Genomic DNA, 24,323 nt, shown 5'->3' on the forward strand with positions numbered 1-24,323 from the left:
TGGGCTCGGACGTCGCTCCAATGGGTTGCCTGGATTCGAGTGACGTCAATCCACTCGCCCTTCTCGAAGTAGGCGCACTCCTGGCGCTCCCTGTAGTGGCTAGCTCTGATACTTATACCCCCGCCTGCCGATGCTGTTTACTCGCAGGTCAGGGGGGGGCGCCGCACTGGGTCCTGGGGCTGCTCTTCGACTTATACCCCCGCCTGCCGATGCTGTTTTCGTGGTATTTAGTTTAGTTATTAAATGTCTGCAGTATTAACCATCTACAAAAATAACAACAACAAAAACTTGTATTTATATAGCGCCTTTAACGTATTGTAACATCCCAAGGCGCTTCACAGGAGTATTATGAGATAAAAACTTGACACCGAGACGCATAAGTAGAAATTGGCTTAGGTGACAAAGTGATAGGTTTTAAGGAGCGTCTTAAAGGAGGAAAGAGAGGTAGAGAGGCGGAGAGGTTTAGGCAGGGAATTCCAGAGCTTGGGGCCCAGGCAACAGAAGGCACGGCCAACAATGGTTGGGCGATTATAATCAGGGATGCTCAAGAGGGCAGAATTAGAGGAGCGCAGACATCTCAGGGAGTTGGGATGCTGGAGGAGATTACAGAGATAGGGAGGGGCGAGGCCATGGAGTGATGTTCCCATAACAATGAGAATTTGGAAATTGAGGCGTTGCTTAACCGAAAGCCAATGTAGGTCAGCGAGCACAGGGATGATGGGTGAGCGGGACTTGGTGCGAGTTAGGACACGGGCAGCCGAGTTTTGGAGCACCTCTAGTTTACGTGGGTAGAATGTGGGAGGCCAGCCAGGAGTGCGTTGGAATAGCCAAGTCTAGAGGATGCACTGCAGAACTAGCCAAGGTTTCTTCGGCAGCACCTCCCAAACCCGCAACCTCTACCACCTAGAAGGACAAGGGCAGCAGGCGCATAGGAACACCACCACCTCCACAGGGACTGCAGTGGTTCAAGAAGGAGGCTCACCACCACCTTCTGAAGGGCAATTAGGGATGAGCAATAAATGCCGACCTTGCCAGCGACACCCACAGCCCATGAATGAATAAAAAAATGTTGGGTGACCAAAGCGGGGGAAGCGTGACGGCGGAGCAGTTCGAGCGAGGAGGTCATGTAATGAAACTGTCCAGAGTTGGCAACCCGCGTCCCTAGAATAGGGCTTGAACCCATAACCTTCTGACTCACAGGTAAGAGCATTACCACAAAGTGAAGACTCCCACCCGAATACAAATGAAAAGAATGGAAAAGCAAAATTCGGTCAGGCAGAGTCAGCATGGATTTATGAAGGGGAAGTCATGTTTGACAAATTTTCTAGAGTTCTTTGAGGATGTAACGAACAGTGTGGATAAAGGGGAACCAGTGGATGTGGTGTATTTGGTCTTCCAGAGGCATTTGACAAGTTGCAACATAAAAGGTTACTGCACAAGATAAAAGTTCACGCGGTTGGGGGTAATATATTAGCATGGATAGAGGATTGGCTAACTAACAGAGAACAGAGAGTCAGGATAAATGGTTCATTCTCTGGTTGGCAACCAGTAACGAGTGGAGTGCCGCCGGGATCAGTGCTGGGACCCCAACTATTTACAATCTATATTAACGAGTTGGAAGAAGGGACTGAGTGTAACGGAGCCAAGTTTGCTGACGATACAAAGATGGGAGAAAAAGCAATGTGTGAGGAGAACACAAAAAATCTGCAAAAGGACATAGACAGGCTAAGTGAGTGGGCAAAAATCTGGCAGATGGAGTATAATGTTGGAAAGTGTGAGGTCATGCACTTTTGCAGAAAATAATCAAAGAGCAAGTTATTATTTAAATGGAGAAAGATTGCAAAGTGCCACAGTACAGCGGGACCTGGGATACTTGTGCATGAAACACAAAAGGATAGTATGCAGGTACAGCAAGTGATCAGGAAGGCCAATGGAATCTTGGCTTTTATTGCAAAGGGGATGGAGTATAAAAGCAGGGAAGTCTTGCTACAGCTATATAAGGTATTGGTGAGGCCACACCTGGAATACTGCGTGCAGTTTTGGTTTTCATATTTACGAAAGGATATACTTGCTTTAGAGGCAATTTAGAGAAGGTTCACTTGATTCCAGGGATGATGGGGTTGACTTATGAGGAAAGGTTGAGTAGGTTGGGGCTCTACTCATTGGAATTCAGAAGAATGAGAGGTGATCTTATCGAAACGTATAAGATTATGAGGGGGCTTGACAAGGTGGATGCAGAGAGGATGTTTCTCCTGATGGGGGAGACTATAACTAGAAGACATGATCTTAGAATAAGGGGCTGCCCATTTAAAACTGAGATGAGGAGAAATTTCTTCTCTCAGAGGATTGTAAGTCTGTGGAATTCGCTGCCTCAGAGAGCTGTGGAAGCTGGGACATTGAATAAATTTAAGACAGAAATAGACAGTTTATTAAACGATAAGGGGTTAAGGGGTTATGGGGAGCGGACGGGGAAGTGGAGCTGAGTCCATGATCAGATCAGCCATGATCTTATTGAATGGCGGAGCAGGCTCAAGGGGCCACATGGCCTACTCCTGTTCCTATTTCTTATGTTCTTATGTTCTTCTGAAATGCATTGGAGGTTGCTGGCAATGCACCAAAGACAAGAAACCGAACCCAAAAGTGCTTGTGGACAAGTTGAACAGAAATTCCAAATCCATATTATTTTGTAGCAAACTTTTCTTCCTTGGAGAGTTGTTAAACCTGCTGACTTCTGTAAGTTAACATTGGAATCACATGACTTCCACAGATTAACACAATTTGTTGCAGGTTTATTGTCGACATTTACCTACCCGGTCGAGTGTATCAGCAAGTCTAGATTAGAAGCTGTGATGGTGGTGCAGCTGTACGAACTGAAGTTTCAGATCAAATAGAACGAAAATGGAATAGCTACCCAAGGATCACACCAGGGGTGAGAGGATATAACTGCATGCGGGATTAAAGCCGCATTTACTGGCACTTTTGCAACGGTGCGGAATTAGCAGTCTAACTCCGAAAGCTACTGAGTGCTCTAAAGCTCGGCAGAGTTGGCATCCTTCAGGGGCTGACTTTAATTCGAGTCTCGGAAGCTAAATTAATCAGAGCAAAGACAGTTAAAGGGAGCAATCTGACAGGACTGTTCAACATTGTGGAAGAATGTGAGATGGTAAATGAGTGAAAGATTACTTCCCGCTGGTTTGGCAAATTGGTAGCAGGTAGCATAAGCTCAGGATTAGTACTAAAAGCATAAAAGGGAAACTTAGAAGGTATTTTTTCATGCACCGACTCAATAGAATATGGAGTGCATCACTATAAGTGGCTATTGGAGCCCTAACTGTAACAGCATTAAAGAGGAAATCACATGAACACTTGAGAAACAAAAATATTAAAAGATGTAGGGAAAGGGACTTACAGAGATAGTTCCAATGTGGAATCAAGGGGTATGGTGAGAAAGCAGGAATGGGGTACTGAAGTTGCATGTTCAGCCATGAACTCATTGAATGGTGGTGCAGGCTAGAAGGGCCGAATGGCCTACTCCTGCACCTATTTTCTATGTTTCTATGTTTCTATAGCAGTGGCTCAGGAGTGGCGGAAAGGAATCCTTCTGCATTTCAATTTCAGTGATTCTATGAGGATTTTTGACAGATCAGATGTTAATTTTAAATCTGAGATTGATAGATTTTTGTGAACCAAGGGTATTAAGGGATATGGACCAAAGGCAAAGTATATGGAGTTAGGTCGCAGATCAGCCATGATCTCATTGAAACATAGAAACATAGAAAATAGGTGCAGGAGTAGGCCATTCAGCCCTTCGAGCCTGCACTGCCATTCAATCTGATCATGGCTAATCATGAAACTGTAGTACCCCATTCCTGCTTTCTCTCCATACCCCTTGATCCCTTTAGCCGTAAGGGCCATATCTAACTCCCTTTTGAATACATCTAACAAACTGGCCTCAACAACTTTCTGTGGTAGAGAATTCCACAGGTTCACAATTCTCTGAGTGAAGAAGTTTCTCCTCATCTCGGTCCTAAATGGCTTACCCCTTCCCCTTAGACTGTGACCCCTGGTTCTGGACTTCCCTAACATCGGGAACATTCTTCCTGCATCAAACCTGTCCAATCCCATCAGAATTTTATGTTTCAATGAGATCCCCTCTCATTCTTCTAAATTCCAGTGAATATAAGCCTAGTTGATCCAGACTTTCTTCATATGAGAGTCCTGCCACCCTGGGAATCAGTCTGGTGAACCTTCGCTGCACTCCCTGAATAGCATGAATGTCCTTCCTCAGATTAGGAGACCAAAACTGTACACAATATTCAAGGTGTGGCCTCACCAAGGCCCTGTACAACTGCAGAAGACCTCCCTGTCCTATACTCAAATCCTCTCGCTATGAAGGCCAACATGCCATTTGCCTTCTTCACCGCCTGCTCTACCTGCATGCCAACCTTCAATGACTGATGTACCATGACACCCAGGTCTCGTTGCATCTCCCCTTTTCCTAATCTGTCACCATTCAGCTAATATTCTGTCTTCCTGTTTTTGCCACCAAAGTGGATAACCTCACATTTATCTACATTATACTGCATCTGCCATGCATTTGCCCATTCACCTAATCTGTCCAAGTCACCCTGCAGCCTCTTAGCAGCCTCCTCACAGCTCACACCGCCACCCAGCTTAGTGTCATCTGAAAACTTGGAGATATTACACTCAATTCCTTCATCAAAATCATTGAGCCATTAACCAGTAAATAGCTGGGGTCCCAGAACTGAACCTTGCGGTACCCCACTAGTCACTGCCTGCCATTCTGAAAAGGACCCGTTTATTCCGAGTCTTGAATGGCGGAAGAGGCTCGAGAGGCTAAGTGACCTACTCCTGCTCCTATGTTCCTATGACTGATTGGGAGAAACTGTTTCCATTGGCAGGAGGGTCGTTAACCAGAGGACACAGATTTAAAATAATTGGCAAAAGAACCAGAGGGGGAGATGAGGAAATTTTCTTTTGAGTTGTTACAATTTGGAATGCACTGCCTGAAAGGGTGGGAAGCAGATACAACAGTAACTTTCAAAATGGAATTGTATATATACTTGAAGAGAAAAACATCATCATTATCATCATCATAGGCAGTCCCTCAAAATCGAGGGAGACTTGCTTCCACTCCAAAAGGGGAAAACAATCGCAATGCTGTGGAAGAATGTATCTGAAGTGAAAATTAATATTCCAGAGGCTTATTTCTAAACCATGCAAATCGACAGTCTTCACACCATAATGACTTGCCTGAACTTCTATGAAGAATGTGACTCGATCTAACATTGTCTAATCTCACAACAACATTTAGATCACAGCATTGAGATTTTCTAGTGTGTTCTTACCTCTGGCATCTTTCATCTGCTTTTTTCCATTATTAAACATATGCTTACCTATTTATTGTAATCGTTCTCAGGGAGCAGAGCCGTTGGTTTAGAAGGGACGAGTAAACAAAGCATTCGTGAAATAGTAAATGCTGAGCTATGGATTACTGATGTGGCTGCTGTCGTGAATCCCACTGGTTCCCTACATGTACATTTGCACACAGCAAGCTTACACAAACAGCAATTATTGCAAAAGTGAGCGAACTACGTGTTAGAATGGCACAGACCTTGGTCCATTCTTTAACTACTCAGATTATTTTTAAAATTTATTCACGGGATGATGACAATGCCGGCAAGGCCAGCATTTACTGCCCATCCCTACTTGCCCTGAAGTACAACTGAGTGGCTCGTTAGGACATTTCATAGAAACATAGAAACATAGAAATTTACAGCGCAGAAGGAGGACATTTCGGCCCATCGTGTCCATGCTGGCCGACAAAGAGCCACACAGCCCTCGGTCAACAGCCCTGAAGGTTACATATAAACCTATGAACAATGAACAATGGTGGACAGGTAAAGAGCATCCGGCCCAACCAGTCCGCCCCACACAACTGCGACACCCCATGTATCGCAACATTTTACACTCCACCCCATCCGGAGCCATATGATCTCCTGGGAGAGGCAAAAAAAAACAGATGAAACCCAGGCCAATTGGGGGGAAAAATTCCTCTCCGAAGCATCCAGGTGATCGAATCTAGTCCAGGAGACCACTCTGGTCATATTAGATTCCCTGAAGTACTTACCATCGTATCTGCGCCAGCCAACAAGCGGTTATCCAGTCTAATCCCACTTACCAGCTATAGGTCCGTAACTCTGCAGGTTACAGCACTTCAAGTGCACATCCAAGGACCTTTTAAATGTGATGAGGGTTTCTGCCTCTACCACCATTCCAGGCAGTGAGTTCCACAACCCTTTGCGTGAAGAAGCTTCCCCTCAAATCCCCTCTAAACCTTCCACCAACTACCTTAAAACTATGCCCCCTTGTAATTGACCCCTCCACCAAGAGAATTAGGCCCTTACTATCCAGAATTTCCAGGCCCCTCAAAATTTTATACACTTCAATGAGGACTCCCCTCAGCCTCCTCTGTTCCAAGGAGAAGAAACCCAGCCTATCCAATCTGTCCTCACAGCTAAGATTCCCCATTCCAGGCAGCATCCTCGTAAATCTCCTCTGTACACTCTCCGGTGCAATCACGTCTTTCCTATAAATACAGTGATCCGAATTGCACGCAGTATTCCGGCTGTGGCCTAACCAGTGTATTATACATTTTAAACATAACCTCCCTGCTCTTGTATTCTGTGCCTCGGCCAATAAAGGCAAGCAATCCGTATGTCTTCTTAACCACCTTATCCATCTGGCCTGCTACTTTCAGGGATCTGTGGACAAGCACTCCAAGGTCCCTTTGTTCAACGACACTTCTAAGTGGCCTACTGTTTAATGTGTACGCCTTTTCCTTATTAGCCCTCCCAAGTTCATTACCTCACACTTCTCCGAATTAAATTCCATTTGCCACTGCTCTGCCCACCTGACCAGTAGATTGATATCCTCCTGCAGCCCATGACTTTCCTCTTCATTATCGACCACACAGCCAATTTTAGTGTCATCTGCAAACTTTTTAATCATACTCCCTATATTCAAATCGAGATCATTGATACATACCACAAAAAGCAAGGGACCCAGTACTGAGCCCTGCGGAATCCCACTGAAAACATCCTTCCAGTCACAAAAACATCCATCAACCATTACCCGTTGCTTCCTACCTCTAAACCAATTTTGGATCCAACTTGCCACTTTGCCCTGGATCCCATGGACTTTTACCTTTGTTACCAGTCTGCCATGTGGGACCTTATCAAAAGCTTTGCTAAAGTCCATATACACTACATCGTACGCACTACCCTCATCAACCCTCCTGGTTACCTCCTCAAAAAATTCAATCAGGATAGTCAAACACAATCTTCCCTTAACAAATCCGTGCAACTGTCCCTAATTAATTCTTGCCTTTCTAAATTTAGATTTATCCTGTCCTTCAGGATTTTTTCCAATAATTTCAGAGGAGAAGTTAAGAGTCAACCACATTGCTGTGGGTCTGGTGTCACTTGTAGGCCAGATCTGGTAAGGACAGCAGATTTCCTTCACTATATTAGTGAACCAGATGGGTTCTTATCATAATCCAGTAGTTTCAAATTATAATTTAAATGGAGAAAAATTGAAAAGTGCTGCACTACAGAGGGACCTGAGGATCCTTGTGCATGAAACACAAAAAGTTAGTATGCAGGTACAGCAAGTGACCAGGAAGGCAAATGGAATGTTGGCCTTTATTACAAGGGGGATAGAGTATAAAAACAGAGAAGTTTTGCTACAACTGTACAGGGTATTGTTGAGGCCACACCTAGAGTACTGCATACAGTTTTGGTCTCCGTATTTAAGGAAGGATATACTTGCATTGGAGACAGTTCAGAGAAGGTTCACTAGGTTGATTCATGAGATGAGGGGGTTGACTTATGAAGGTAGTTTGAGTTGGTTGGGCCTATAGTCATTGGAGTTCAGAAGAATGAGAGGTGATCTTGTCAAAATATATAAGATAATGAGGGGGCTCAACAAGGTGGATGCAGAGAGGATATTTCCACTCATAGAGGAAACTAAAACCAGGGGGCATAGTCTCAAAATAAGGGGCCACCCATTTAAAACTGAGATGAGGAAGAATTTGTTCTCTCAGTGGGTTGTCAATCTGTGGGATTCTCTGCCTCAGAGAGCTGTGGAGGATGTGTCATTGAACATATTTAAGGTGGTGATAGACAGATTTTTGACCAATAAGGGAATAAAGGGTTATTGGGAATGGGCAGGGAGTGGAACTGATTCCATGATCAGATTAGCCATGATATTGAATGGTGGAGCAGGCTCGAGGGGTCACATGGTCTACTCCTACTCCTATTTCTTGTGTTCTTATGTTCATGATCACTGATGCAACTTTTAATTCCAGATTTATTTTTCTAAAATGTAAATTCCCCAGCTGCCATGGTGGGAGTTGAACTCATGTCTCTGGAGCATTGGTTCAGGCCTCTGGATTACTCGTCAGTCATTTCGTAAGATCATGGTTGAACTTCTACCTCAACCCAACTTTCCCGCATCATCCCCATATCCCTTGATTCCCTTCATATCGAGAAATCTATCAATCTCTGTCTTGAATATACTGAACGACTGAGCATCTGCAGCTTTCAAGGGTAGAGATTTGCAAAGATTCGCAGCCCTTTGAGTGAAGAAATTTCTCCTCATGTCAGTCCTAAATGGCCGTCCCCTGATTCTACAGCTGTGATTCCATGTTCTCGGCTCCCCAGCCAGGGGAAACATCCTCCCAGCATCCACCCTTTAAGAATTGTACATGTTTCAATGAGATCACCTCTCATTCTTCTGCACTTTAAGGAATATAGACCGAGACTACTTAATCTCTCCTCATACAACAATCCTCTCGGCCCAGGAATCAGTCCGGTGAACCTTTGTTGCACTCCCTCTACGGCAAGTGTGTCCTTCCTTAGTAATAGACTTGTAACCAGTGGTCATGAGCCTGGGACAAATTATAATTTTTTTAATCTAGTTGAACGTGAGATGGAATAACAATGGAACAAACAATGTAACGACTTGAATGTTGTTTTTCAGGGGTTTCCGTTCGGCCCGAATGAAGAACGTTCTTACGGCTGGGCAGATGGGCTGAGGAGGAAAGACTGGCACAACTATGAGAGCATTCGGGAAGACTTGAAGCGTTCAGGTATGGGGAGGCTGCTTTTTTTTAAAGAGCTTTCTTCAATAATTCCAATAGAGCCAATTACTTAAACCCTGAAAGATTGAAAGTTTTTTGCGTTCCCTTGCTATTGTTTAATGGTGAGTTAAAGCCCATTTCAAATCTGAACAACTTTTCTATGAAACTGTGTAAGCCTTCATTAAGGGTTGACCATGAAGCAATGATTACCATAAGAATTAGGAGCAGGAGTAGACCATTCGGCCCCTTGATTGTCAATGTCATGCCCATGGACATAGGTGGAAAATCAACTGCTTCATAAATGTTACAATAACATTTGCATTTATGTAGCATGTTATCATATCCAAACATCTCCAATGTGTTTGTCCCACTTTCAATTCCATTTTGAATTCCAATGACTTTGTTAAGTCGCCAGGCCCGGCTAGTGATCGTTCTGCAGCAAACAATGAGATGAATGACCAGATATTCGGCATTGATAGTTGGGATTGGTTGAGGAGGAACAACTGGAGAACTTTCGACTGCTCTTCTAATAATATCATGGAATCTTTTTGAATAAAAAAATATCTGCCAAACAAACAGACGAAGGCCCTTGGTTTAACATCTCATTGTCTCACAAGGAAGGCACCTCCAGCAACACAGCGCATCTTTCCATACCGCATCTGAATGTTACCTGAGAATATGCTTTTGATTGCTGGCTTGGAGTTGAAACCCTCAATCTTACCACCTGGCAACAAATGTATCCCCATCTAAACTGAGCTGGGTCATGCTTCAACTTATAGAAACCAGAAAATGAGTTCTTCCTTATTGGGATTTGACTTTTTCTGTTAACGAAAAGGAAGTTTTGGTTGAGACGAGGAATAACATTTGTTCTAACGAGGGATCTGTATTAATATCAGCATTATAAAAGAGAATTGACGTTTCTGACCGAAGAATTACTTGGTTGGAATATGTATTTACAATATTGCTACACATTGCAGGACTAATCTATTCCACGTATGCCATAATCATTTTAAAATCAGAGCAAAAACGTTTCATTAATTTAACTTGACACCAAGACTTGTTGTTTTTTTTGTGATTAAATAACAGAAAATGCTGGAAATACTCAGAAGATCAGGCAGCATCTGTGGAGAGAGAAACAGAGTTAACGTTTCAGGTTGATGATCCTTTGTCAGAACTGGAAAAAGTAAAGATATACCAGGTTTTGAGCAAGTGCAGTGGCAGGGAAAGCGGGGAGGAGAGGAAAGTACAAATGAGAAGGTCTGTGATAGGGTGGAAGACAGGAGAGATTAACAGAGAGAAATTTGGCTGCTTTGCGCCTCCGTTAGCAGCTATGGGCAGCAGTAATGGGGCGCTAAGGGGTCACCGACCGGATGCGGAACATTCACCGACGTCCACGAACTTCCCACGATGGTTTCGTGCTGGTGCTAAAACTTACCGCCTCGCTCTATTGCGTTGTGATGTCATCAGGTGCGCAGCGCCTTGTTACAACCCCAGATGTGATATTCGCTCCCGCCCCCTGCGGCATCGCCGGGCGTCAACAACGGTAGCAAGAGGAGGCGTTGTCATCTCAGCCGGCCACTTGGGGAGCGATATTTACATAAGAACATAAGAACATAAGAAATAGGACCAGGAGTAGGCCATACGGCCCCTCGAGCCTGCTCCGCCATTCAATAAGATCATGGCTGATCTCATCATGGACTCAGCTCCACTTCCCCGCCTGCTCTCCATAACCCCTTATCCCCTTATTGTTTAAGAAACTGCCTATTTCTGTCTTAAATTTATTCAGTGTCCCAGCTTCCACAGCTCTCTGAGGCAGCGAATTCCACAAATCCACAACCCTCTCAGAGAAGAAATTTCTCCTCATCTCTGTTTTAAATGGGCGGCTCCTTATTCTAAGATTGTGCCCTCTAGTTCTAGTCTCCCCCATCAGTGGAAACATCCGCTCTGCATCCACCTTGTCAAGCCCCCTCATAATCTTATACATTTCGATAAAATCACCTCTCATTTTTCTGAATTCCAATAAGTAGAGGCCCAACCTACTCAACCTTTCCTCATAAGTCAACCCCCTCATCTCCAGAATCAACCTTGTGAACTTTCTCTGAACTGCCTCCAAAGCAAGTATATCCTTTCATAAATATGGAAACCAAAACTGCACGCAGTATTCCAGGTGTGGCCTCACCAATACCCTATACTACTGCTTTTATATTCCATCCCCTTTGCAATAAAGGCCAAGATTCCATTGGCCTTCCTGATCACTTGCTGTAACTGGATACTAACCTTTTGTGTTTCATGCACAAGTACCCCACAGGTCCCGCTGTACTGCAGCACTTTGTAATCAAAACACAATTCAAAAGTTATTGCCCCAAACAAAGCTTTACGCAATTTCTGGCCCTAAGTGGCAAAAGACAGGATGGTGCAAAGCAAAAGAAAATGATAATGGTACAAATAAAATAAAAAAAAGATGGGTCTAGAAGAGGTGTAAATGGGAATAGCAGAATCATCAATTGCTGTAGAGGGGCTTACAGAGGTGTCGAAGATAATTGAATGGGACAAAGTAAACCTTCCAATGCACAAAAGCAAAGAGGGCACAGGTTGTGAAGGGCAAGTTGTAGACAGACATTGGGAAATATTTCTTTACGCAGTAGATGATCAACAGCTGGAATACGTTTTCAGGAAGAATACATACAATTATATAGAATTATAGAATGTTTGAGAACGGAACACTAAGCTGATTAATGAAACAGCTGGATGATGTAATGGGGAGATTATCGAGTTGACATTGGAAGGATGAGATTAATTGACCTGAAAGGCCTTCTTGACCTCAGCCTATATTGTAATATTGTGAGTTATATCATAATTGAAATAGTGTTTTGATGTTATGGCATCTGTACCTCTGACCTCTGTCACTCACAAAGGGGATGGTCCCCGGCATTTGGGAGGGGGGGGGAGAGAGGCCGGAATCGGTGCGGGGGGGGGGGGGGCGGGAGTGTGGGGCGGGGAGAGCGTCCACGATTGGGAGGGAGGAGAGAGTTGGGATCAGGCAGGGAAAGAGAGAGAGAGACCGGGATCAGGAGGGGGTTGGGAGGCCATGATTGGGAGGTGGAGGAGTGGGGGGAGAGAGGCCGGGATCGGGATGCGGGGAGAGAGGCCAGAAGCAGGTGGGTGGGAGAGAGTCCATGATTGGGAGGGTGGGGGGTGGGGAAGAGCGGGGGCTGGAGAGAGGTTGTGATTGGGAGGGGAGGAGAAAGGCCAGCATCAGGAGGGTGGGAGAGAGTCTGCGATCGGCGGCGGCGGGGGGGGGGGGAGGCCGGGGAGGGGGCGGGGTGAGGTGGCGAGGCTATGATCAGGAGGGGAGGAGAGAGCTCAGCAACTGGAGGCTGGCGATCGAGGCTGGGGGTGGCCAAAGGCTTCTTTGAGAGGGTGTGAGGGGAGCGCTCCTGCTTCTCCTGGCCCACAAAGAGTGCTGAAACAGTCTCTTACCTTGTGGAGCCAGCAGCTCCCGCTCCCTTTCTCTGCCAGGTTTCCCGACTCCTGGGTAACCCGCGCAGCAGCGGTGAATTTTAAAATCGGCCTCTCAATTGCACTGCGGGAGCCCGATTTAAATAAGTTAATGAAGTGTCCCACCTCTCCATGGCGAGGCACTCGGACAAGCTGATATCCTCCGCCGTGAAAAGGGCGGCAGGCAGGGTGGGTGGCGGCCACGTTGCTCGTAGTTAACTCTTCAACGACCCCTCCGCCCCCCCAACCCTCTCCCGTGCATGGTAGGGGGTGAGGTTAATATCGAGGCCTGCGTTGTGTGTGCAACTCCGACGGTTCTATGATAAACCTGCCATGATACACTCAGCAGTAATTTGACTTGAGGATCGCCGCCTTGCGACAACTCAAGCTCCGCTCTGTGTGCTTGCAGAGAAACGCAGCCTCTCAGGCACTCACAGCGATTATTAACCTCTCCAGCGATGTGCCACGTGGAGCATGTTAGGTCACAACAGATGGAAGAACATGACAAGGAAGATGGCAGATGATACATGCACACTCGCAGCTTGAAGAGCCTCCAATTTTCAGACAACCTATTAACATCTGTGAATTTCAGCTCTCTCAGGGCCAAACTGCCTTTACTTGCCAATCTTTGCTGTGTGCAATTTTTTTTTTTCTCTAAGGGATTGCCTGATTTTTATGGATGAGAAGGTGCAGCTTAGGTCTGGCGTGTTAATTTAATTCAACATGAACTTATCATTGAACCAAAGGAGAGAGCTGTGCTTTAAACCCAATCACCCAGGTGCAGCCCTGTCACAGTCCTTTGTGCAGGTCACTGCCTCGGAGCTCAAAGCTTCAGTGTGCCTTAAACCCAACCACAAAGCTATAGCCTCGTCGGGATCTGTCGCTGGGTCACGTCATCCCACGCAAAGCTCGCGCCATTTTCCCGCCCACGAGCGCACCTGTCGCACAAACGCACCCCAAGGACTTCCTTTTAAGCTTTTCTATTCACTGTGGTGCACAGCTTTAGGGGAGGGAGTTCAATGAAGTAGGTGCCAAAAGGGTCTGCCATAAATGGCGGGGTGAAGAGGGGCCAGAGTTTGAGTAACAGCACATTTGGCATTGGGAAGCAGAGCTGGAGAAAGCAGCAGAGATAGTATGGAGTAAAGCCATGAAGGGATTTAAAAATAAGGTACAAAGGCTGTTGAATTTAATATAGTTTGAGACAGGAGCATGTTGTCAGTGAGGATGGGAGTAATGGGTGAGCAGGATATTGTTTTTTTTTAATATTTGCTCTTGGGATGTGGATAATGCAGGCAAGGTCGTGTTATTATAACAATCTAGCACCTTTCATAATCACTTTATCTAGTGCTAGACCACAAATGACCAAACTTACTGAATTCAATTTCCCATCTTGCCACAATGGGATTTTGAATTCACAACCTCTGGATTGTTATTTTTTTTATTATTCATTCACTGGCTGTCGCGGGCAAGACCGGCATTTATTGCCCATCAGAAGGTGCTGGCGAGTCGTCTTCTTGAATACAACTGAGGGGCATGCTCGGCCATTTCAGAGGGGCAGTTAAGAGTCACCCCCATTGCTGTGGGTCTGGAGTCACATATACGACAGACCGGTAAGGATGGCAGATTTCCTTCCCTAAAGGCATTAGTGAACCAGATGGGTTGCTACGACAATCCAGTAGTTTCATGGTCATCATTACTGACACTAGCTTTTCATTCCAGATTAATTTATTCAATTGAATTTAAATTCTCCAGTTGCCATGGGGGGATTTGAACTCTTGTCTCCTGATAAATTAGTCCAGGCCTCTGGGTTACTAGTCCAGTAACATAACCACAATGTTACCCTTCCAGCATTATGACTTCGAGGCTACCATACCCACAGAGTCTGGGATACAATATATGTGGCAGAGTTTGGACAAGTTGAAGCTTATGCAGATGGTGACAAAGTCTTGTATAACAACAACAACAATAACTTGAATTTATATAGCGCCTTTAACGTAGTGAAACCTCCCAAGGCTTTTCACAGGAGTATTATGAGATTAAAGATTTGACACTGTGCCGCATAAGTAGAAATTAGGGCAGGTGACCAAAATCTGACATAGACAGTGAAACATAGGTGCAGGAGTAGGCCATTCGGCCCTTCGAGCCTGCACCACCATTCAATAAGATCATGGCTGATCATTCACCTCAGTACCCCTCTCCTGCTTTCTCTCCCTACCCCTTGACCCCTTTAGCCGTAAGGGCCGTATCTAACTCCCTCTTGAATATATCTAATGAACTGGCATCAACAACTCTCTGCGGTAGAGAATTCCATAGGTTAACAACTCTCTGAGTGAAGAAGTTTCTCCTCATCTCGGTCCTAAATGGCTTACCCCTTATCCTTAGACTGTGTCCCCTGGTTCAGGACTTCCCCAACATCGGGAACATTCTTCCTGCATCTAACCTGTCCAGTCCCGTCAGTATTTTATATGTTTCTATGAGATCCCCTCTCATTCTTGTAAAATCCAGTGAACACAGGCCCAGTCGATCCATCATCATCATCATCATTGGCAGTCCCTCGGAATCGAGGAAGACTTGCTTCCACTCTTAGCATGAGTTCTTAGGTGGCTGAACAGTCCAATACGAGAACCACAGTCTCTGTCACAGGTGGGACAGACAGTCGTTGAGGGAAAGAGTGGGCAGGGAGCCTCTCCAGTCTCTCCTCATATGTCAGTCCAGCCATCCCGGGAATCAGTCTGTTGAACCTTCGCTACACTCCCTCAATAGCAAGAATGTCCTTCCTCAGATTAGGAGGCCAAACCAGTACACAATATTCCAGGTGATGCCTCACCAAGGCCGTACAACTGGAGTAAGACCTCCCTACTCCGAGACTCAAATCCCCTAGCTATGAAGGCCAACATGCCATTTGCCTTCTTCACCGCCTGCTGTACCTGCATGCCAACTTTCAATGACTGATGAACCATGACACCCAGGCCTCATTGCATCTCCCCTTTTCCTAATCTGCTGCCATTCGGATAATATTCTGCCTTCGTGTTTTTGCCACCAAAGTGGATAACTTCACATTTATCCACATTATACTGCATCTGCCATGCATTTGCCCACTTGCCTAACCTGTCCAAGTCACCCTGCAACCTCTTAGCAGCCTCCTCGCAGCTCACACCGCCACCCAGCTTAGTGTCATCTGCAAACATGGAGATATTACACTCAATTCCTTCATCTAAATCATTAATGTATATTGTAAATAGCTGGAGTCCCAGCACTGAGCCCTGCGGCACCCCATTAGTCACTGCCTGCCATTCTGAAAAGGACCTGTTTATCCCGACTCTCTGCTTCCTGCCTGCCAACAAGTTATCTATCCACGTCAATACATTACCCCCAATACATTTGTCAAAGAGGTAGGTTTTAAGCACCCCAAGTTCTGGAACTCTTTGCCTAAACCTCTCCGCCTCTCTACCTCTCTTTCCTCCTTTTAGAGAGGCAGAGAGGTTGAGGCAGGGAGTTCCATAAGGTGGGGCCTAGGCAACAGAAGACATGGCCACCAATGGTTGAGCGATTATGATCAGGGATGCTCAAGAGGGCAGAATTAGAAGAGCGCAAACATCTTGGGGAGGTTGTGGAGCTGGAAGAGATTACAGAGAAAGGGAGAGGCAAGGCCATATAAGGGTTTCAGCACTGAAGGGGCGGAGGTAGGGATGGAGGTAGGCCTTATTTCCAGGGATGGAAAAAAACAGTCTTGGTGATAGATAGGATGTGAGGTTTAAAGCTTAGCTCAGGGTAAACATGGCAACAGGTTGACAAATTACATGTGTTACCCTGAGAGAGTGGTATGGAATGGAAATAACAAAGGAACAGAGTTTGTGGAGAAACACAGGTATTCTGTTTTTCATTAAAATAGGAGAGGAACCATAAAAGGTTACAGCAGACAAGGAGGCCATTTGTCTTCCACTCTCTTGGTGATCATTTAAAATTCATGGCATGTCATCACCCGTACAAAATTCTTCATGATGCTCCTGGCATGCTCTTTTCATTAAACGAGGGTTGATCATCCAGCTTGATGCTGATGAAGGAGTGAGGGATATGCCAGGCCATGAGGTTACAGATTGTGATGGAATATAATTCTGCTTCTGCTGATGGCCCACAGCACCTCATGAATTCCCAGTTTTGAGTTGCTCGATCTGTTCTTAATCTATCTAGCAATACAGTGGTAGTGCCTCACGACATAAAGGAGGGTGTCACATAAAAGGTTACTGCACAAGATAAAAGTTCACGGAGTTGGGGGTAATATATTAGCATGAATAGAGGATTGGCTAACTAACAGAAAACAGAGAGCCGGGATCAATGGTTCATTCTGGGTTGGCAGTCAGTAACTCATGGGGTGCCGCAGGGATCAGTGCTGGAACCCCAACTATTTACAATCTATATTAACGACTTGGATGAAGGGACTGAGCGTAACGTAGCCAAGTTTGCTGATGATACAAAGATGGGAGGAAAAGCAATGTGTGAGGAGGACACAAAAAATCTGCAAAAGGCCATAGACAGGCTAAGTGAGTGGGCAAAAATTTGGCAGATGGAGTATAATGCTGGAAAGTGTGAGGTCATGCACTTTTGCAGAAAAAAATCAAAGAGCAAGTTATTATTTAAATGGAGAAAGATTGCAAAGTGCTGCAATACAACGGGACCTGGGGGTACTTGTGCATGAAACATAAAAGGATAGTATGCAGGTACAGCAAGTGATCAGGAATGCCAATGGAATTTTGGCCTTTAATCCAAAGGGGATGGAGTATAATAGCAGCGAAGTCTTGCTACAGCTGTATAAGGCATTGGTGAGGCCACACCTGGAATACTGCGTGCAGTTTTGGTTTCCATATTTACGAATGGATATACTTGCTTTGCAGGCAGTTCAGAGAAGGTTCATGAGGTTGATTCCGGGGATGAGGAGGTTGACTTATGAGGAAAGGTTGAGTAGGTTGGGTCTCTACTCATTGGAATTCAGAAGAAGTGAGAGATGATCTTATCGAAACGTATAAGATTATGAGAGGGTTTGACAAGGTGGATGCAGTGAGGATGTTTCCACTGATGGGGGAGACTAGAACTAGAGGGCATGATCTTAGAATAAGGGGCTGCCCATTTAAAACAGAGATGAGTAGAAATTTCTTCTCTGAGAGGATTATAAATCTGTGGAATTCAGTGCCTCAGACAGCTGTGGAAGCTGGGACATTGAATAAATTTAAGACAAATAGACAGTTTCTTAAACGATAAGGGGATAAGGTGTTATGGGGAGTGGACAGGGAAGTGGAGCTGAGTCCATGATCAGATCAGCCATGATCTTATTGAATGGCAGAGCAGGCTCGAGGGGCTGTATGGCCTACTCCTGTTCCTATTTCTTATGTTCTTATGTTCTTATTATGAGGGGGCTTGACAAGGTGGATGCAGAGAGGATGTTTCTACTAATAGGGAGCCTCGAACTAGAGGGCATAATCTTAGAATAAGGGGCCGCCCATTTAAAACAGAGATGAGGAGAAACTTCTTCTCTCAGAGGGCTGTAAATCTGTGGAATTCGCTACCTCAGAGTGTTGTGGAAGCTGGGACATTGAATAAATTTAAGACCCAAATAGACAGTTTCTTAAACAATAAGCGGCTAAGGGGTTAGGGGGAGTGGGTGGGGAAGTGGAGCTGAGTCCATGATCGGATCAGCCATGATCGTATTAAATGGCAGAGCAGGCTCGATGGCCGTACGGCCTACTCCTGCTCCTATTTCTTATGTTCTTATGTCCTTTTGTGTCCTTAGTATGAAGACAGGACTTGGCTTCCACGAGCACTATGTTTCAGTCACTTCTACCAATAACATCATGGGCAGATTCAGCTGCAACAGATAGTTTGGTGAAGACGAGGTTAAGTAGGTTATTCCTCTCACCACCTGCATTAAGCCCAGTTTTTGGTTAACTCCTTCACAACTCGGCCAGATCAGCCAGTGGTGGTACTACCAAGTCACTTGGTGATGGACAGTGAAGTCTCCCACTCAGAGTACCTTCTGTGCCCTTGCTACCCTCAGTGCTTCCTCCAAGTGGTGTTCGACATGGAGGAGTACTGATTCATCAGCTGAGAGACGATGGTAGGTGGTAATCAGCAGGAGGTTTCCTTGCCCATCTTTGTATCCTGAACACAGCAACCTTAGGCTAATTAAAGTCACCCAGTAATCGGTCTGAATTGTTTCAAGAATTCTCCTTCCAACTCCTCTCTACTGTGTGCTGACCAGTACTGCACACTGAGAATTGCACCATTTCCCTTCCCATTGCTTAACTTTGTACATTTGGATTCCAGCTTAACACAACTCCTTTTTTTAATTTGTTCCGGGATGTGGGCGTTGTTGACAAGGCCAGCATTTATTGCCCATCCCTACTTGCCCTTGAAAAGTGGTGGTGAGCCGCCTCCTTGAACCGCTGCAGTCCGTGTGGTGAAGGTGCTGTTAGAGAGGGAGTTCCAGGATTTTGACCCAATGACGATGAAGGAATAGCGATATCTTTCCAAGTCAGGATGGTATGTAACTTGGAGGGAAAGGTGGAGATGGTGCTCCCATCCTCTATAACATCATTACATTCTAGCGCTATGATTGAATAGCGTAAGGTCCATAGTAATACCCGCCCTCCTATATGGCTCAGAGACCATGGACCATGTACAGTAGACACCTCAAGTCGCTGGAGAAATACCACCAACGATGTCTCCACAAGATCCTAAAAATCCCCTGGGAGGACAGATGCACCAGCAATAGCGTCCTCGACCAGGCCAACATTCTCAGCATTGAAGCACTGACCACACTTGATCAGCTCCGCTGGGCAGGCCACATTGTCCGTCTGCCAGATATGAAACTCTCAAAGCAAGCGCTCTACTCGGAACTCTTTCACAGCAAACGAGCCAAGGTGGACAGAGGAAACATTACAAGAACACCCTCAAAGCCTCAACATCCCTACTGATACCTGGGAGTCCCTGGCCAAAGACCACCCTAAGTGGAGGAAGTGCATCTGGGAGGGCACTGAGTACCTCGAGTCTCACCGCCGAGAGCATGCAGAAATCAAGCACAGGCAGCGGAAAGAGCATGTGGCAAATCTGTCCCACCGTCCCTTACCCTCAACAACTATCTGTCCGACCTGTGACAGGGACTGTGGTTCTCATATTGGACTGTTCAACCACCTAAGGACTCATTTTAAGAGTGGAAGCAAGTCTTCCTCGATTTCGAGGGCTGCCTATGATGATGATGATTGAATCCATTACTAATATTGGATTCGCACCCTCTTTTTCCCCTCTCTGTCTTTACCCAAAATGTTATAATCATGAATATTAAGTTCTAAGTCCTGTCTAAACCTAAACCATGCCTCTGCTCTGGCTATTATATCATACCTCTCCATAGTGATTGATGCTTCTAACTCTCCAATTTGGTTTTGAATCCTTTGTGCATTCACAAACACACCACGCAACCCCAAGTAATTGTAATTTTCTCACTTAATTTTTGTAACATATTCTGCCCCTTCTACAACAGTGTTTTAAATATCTCACTACCTCAACGTCATCTGTCAATATTTTCTCGTAATTTATTCCTGTAAACCTTCCTGTTTCGAAGGGATTATAACACTGCTCACCCTCTCCAGGCTCAAATCTTGACCTTCCCCACCCATTTCCCCCTTAATCATAGAATCATAGAAATTTACAGCACAGAAGGAGGCCATTTCAGCCCATCGTATCCATGCCGGCCAACAAGAGACTATCCAGCTTAATCCCACTTTCCAGCTCTAGGTCCATAACCCTGCAGGTTACGGCACTTCAGGTGCACATCCAAGTACTTTTTAAATGTGGTGAGGGTTTCTGCCTCTACCACCCTTTCAGACAGTGAGTTCCAAACCCCCACAACCCACTACAATAAAAAATTTTGCCTCAAGTCCCCTCTAAACCTACTACCAATTACTTTACATTTATGCCCCCTGGTTGTTGGCCCCTCTGCTAAGGGAAATAAGCCCTTTTGATTCCAGTATATCTTGGCCCCTCATAATTTTATACACTTCAATGAGGTCTCCCTTCAGCCTCCTCTGTTCTAATGGAAACAAATCCAGCCTATCTGATCTGTCCTCATAGCTTCGATTCTCCCTCCTGGCAACATCCTCGTAAATGTCCTCTGTACCCTCTCCAGTGCAATCATGTCCCTCCTGTAATGCGGTGACCAGAACTGCAAGCAGTACTCCAACTGTGGCCTAACCAATGTTTTATACAGTTCAAGCATAACCCCCCTGCACTTGTATTCTATACCTCAACTAATAAAGGCAAGCATTCCATATGCCTTCTTAACCACCTGGCCTGCTACTTTCAGGGATCTGTGGACATATACCCCAAGGTCCCTTTGTTTCTCGACACTTCTCAGTACTCTACCATTTAATGTGTTTTTCTTTTCCTTGTTAGCCCTCCCAAAATGCATTACCTCACACTTCTCTGGATTAAATTCCATTTGCCACTGTTCTGCCCACCTGACCAGTTGATTGATATCTTCCTGCAGTCAAATCCTAATTCAAATCCTCTTCCATTGCTCTATTTATCCTCTCTGTAAGGATATTAGTGCTGTTTCAGTTCAGGTGGAGGACATCCCTTTTGTATGAGCTTCTGTGAATTCTTGCATTTACAGTCAGGACATCCTTGCTTCTGCAACAGGCAAAGGCTAATGCAATTTGGTGACACGAAAAGACTGTAGGAAAGTGGGATGATCCAATTCATGGCACTGTAAGACGTGTGGAATTACTCCTCGCCCAGTCCAACAGTTCATAGAGTTCGCATAGTCAACTCAAAACAAAGATTTCTGTAATTACTTCTCTTCACTTAAAATCAACAAAAGATTATAAGTAAGTATCTAATCGTATCATTACAGGCAGTAAACGCGGATTACGAATAAGCAGGCACAGATCTATTCCTTTACTTAAAACTCAAGTGATCATAAACAAAACTCACACGTACTAACACCAGTGAGTGGTCGGTTCAGTGGTGACTAGATGCGGCTCTTTAATTGGCAACTGATCAGGTTGCCTTCGACTGCAGCAGTACCCAATGACCTTTCGTAGCACCGTTTTATACCTCAAAAAAAATTAGGCAGTCCCTTTGTGCATACATGTTTCATCCAGCATGGGTAATGGCCGGCATGGTTCCTTTCTCTTCTCCTAATCTATCAACTCGACAGTTGATCATTGGGCCCCATCACCAGAGACTTCAAGTCTGCAAGAGCCTCAAGATCTGAAGGATTGTTATCTCTGTTATATGTGATCAACCTCTAAACACAGCTTTGGAAATCACAGAACTGCTTGCAAATTCAGCAGTTTTAAATTACATTTGTTCAGCAAAAAGTCTGTTGATTCTCATGAGGCATCTTGGTCAATGAAATTCGGTCAACTTTAAGCCAACTTTCACAACAACTTACTCTAACCTACCTTGTTAGATTAACATCAGGCTATTGTGACAATGTTTTGTCCAGCTAAAGTTAACAGAGTCCGTGAAGGGGAGCAAAAGAGAGGGATGAAGCAGACAGTGTAGTTAAGGAGGAGTGTGAAATATTAGATGAGATAAACATAGTGAGAGAGGAAATATTAAGGGGTTTAGCATCTGGTCAGTTCTTGTCACCATGTTACAGGAAAGATGTTACTGCACTAGAGATGGTACAGAGGAGATTTATGAGGATGGTACCAGGACTGGAGAATTTTAACTATGAGGAACGATCGGGCAGGCTGGTGCTGTTTTCTTTGGAACAGAGGAGGCTGAAGGGAGACTTGATTGTGGTGTATAAAATTATGAGCGGCCGAGATATTGTGCATCCCTGCCTGGAGTAAAAATAAAACGGGGAAGGTGGCTCAACCGTGGCTAACAAGGAAATTAAGGATAGCGTTAAAACCAAGGAAGAGGCATATCAATTGGCTAGAAAAGGTAACAAACCTGAGGACTGGGAGAAATTTAGAATTCAAAAGAGAAGGACTAAGGTTTTAATTAAGAGGGGGAAAATAGTGTACGAGAGGAAGCTTGCAGGGAACATAAAAACTGACTGCAAAAGCTTCTATAAATATGTGAAGAGAAAAAGATTAGTGAAGACAAATGTAGGTCCCTTGCACTCAGATTCAGGTGAATGTATAATGGGGAACAAAGAAATGGCAGACCAATTGAACAAATACTTTGGTTCTGTCTTCACGAAGGAAGACATCAATAACCTTCCGAATGTACTAGGGGACCGAGGGTCTAGTGAGAAGGAGGAACAGAAGGACATCCTTATTAGGCGGGAAATTGTGTTAGGGAAATTGATGGGATTGAAGGCTGATAAATCCCCGAGGCCAGATAGTCTGCATCCCAGAGTACTTAAGGAAGTGGCCCTAGAAATAGTGGATGCATTGGTGATCAGTTCCTATGGACTGGAGTGTAGCTAATGTAACACCACTTTTTAAAAAAGGAGGGAGAGAGAAAACGGGTAATTATAGATCGGTTAGCCTGACATCAGTAGTTGGGAAAATGTTGGAATCAATCATTAAGGATGAAATAGCAGCGCATTTGGAAAGCAGTGACAGGATCGGTCCAAGTCAGCATGGATTTATGAAAGGGAAATCATGCTTGACGAATCTTCTGGAATTTTTTGAGGATGTAACTAGTAGAGTGGACAAGGGAGAACCAGTGGATGTGGTGTATTTGGACTTTCAAAAGGCTTTTGACAAGGTCCCGCACAAGAGATTGGTCTGCAAAGTCAAAGCGCATGGTATTGGGGGTAATGTACTGACGTGGATAGAGAACTGGTTGGCAGACAGGAAGCAGAGAGTCGGGATAAACAGGTCCTTTTCAGAATGGCAGGCAGTGACTAGTGGAGTGCCGCAGGGCTCAGTGCTGGGACCCCAGCTCTTTACAATATACATTAACGATTTGGATTGAGTGTAATATCTCCAGGTTTGCAGATGACACTAAACTGGGTGGCGGTGTGAACTGTGAGCGGGACGCTAAGAGGCTGCAGGGTGACTTGGACAGGTTAGGTGAGTGGGCAAATGCATGGCAGATGCAGTATAATGTGGATAAATGTGAGGTTATCCATTTTGGGGGCAAAAACACAAAGGCAGAATATTATCTGAATGGCAGCAGATTAGGAAAAGGGGAGATGCAACGAGACCTGGGTGTCATAGTTCATCAGTCATTGAAGGTTGGCATGCAGGTACAACAGGTGGTGAAGAATGCAAATGGTATGTTGGCCTTCGTAGCTAGGGGATTTGAGTATAGGAGCAGGGAGGTCTTACTGCAGTTGTACAGGGCCTTCGTGAGGCCTCACCTGGAATATTGTGTTCATTTTTGGTCTCCTAATCTGAGGAAGGACATTCTTGCTATTGAGGGAGTGCAGCGAAGGTTCACCAGACTAATTCCAGGGATGGCTGAATTGTCATATGAGGAGAGGCTGGAGCAACTGGGCCTTTATTCACTGGAGTTTAGAAGGATGAGAGTGGATCTCATAAAAACCTATAAGATTCAGACGGGACTGGACAGGTTAGATGCAGGAAGAATGTTCCCGATGTTGGAGAAGTCCAGAACCAGGGGACATAGTCTTAGGATAAGGGGTAGACCATTTAGGACTGAGATGAGGAGAAACTTCTTCACTCAGAGAGTTGGTAACCTGTGG

At 45.1% G+C, this 24,323-nt stretch overlaps 1 protein-coding gene across 1 annotated transcript in view; it reads left to right on the forward strand.

Moving 5' to 3' along the window:
• The window catches only part of galntl6 (polypeptide N-acetylgalactosaminyltransferase like 6), a 1,584,079-nt gene that overhangs the window by 549,410 nt on the left and 1,010,346 nt on the right, over positions 1-24,323 (forward strand). Inside the window, exon 2 of the mRNA XM_070895622.1 lies at positions 9,064-9,172. Coding sequence (XP_070751723.1) covers positions 9,064-9,172 — 109 coding nt within the window. The remainder of the gene's footprint in view (positions 1-9,063; positions 9,173-24,323) is intronic.

The sequence above is a fragment of the Pristiophorus japonicus genome, chromosome 1 (assembly GCF_044704955.1).
Source record: "Pristiophorus japonicus isolate sPriJap1 chromosome 1, sPriJap1.hap1, whole genome shotgun sequence".
NCBI lineage: Eukaryota > Metazoa > Chordata > Chondrichthyes > Pristiophoridae > Pristiophorus > Pristiophorus japonicus.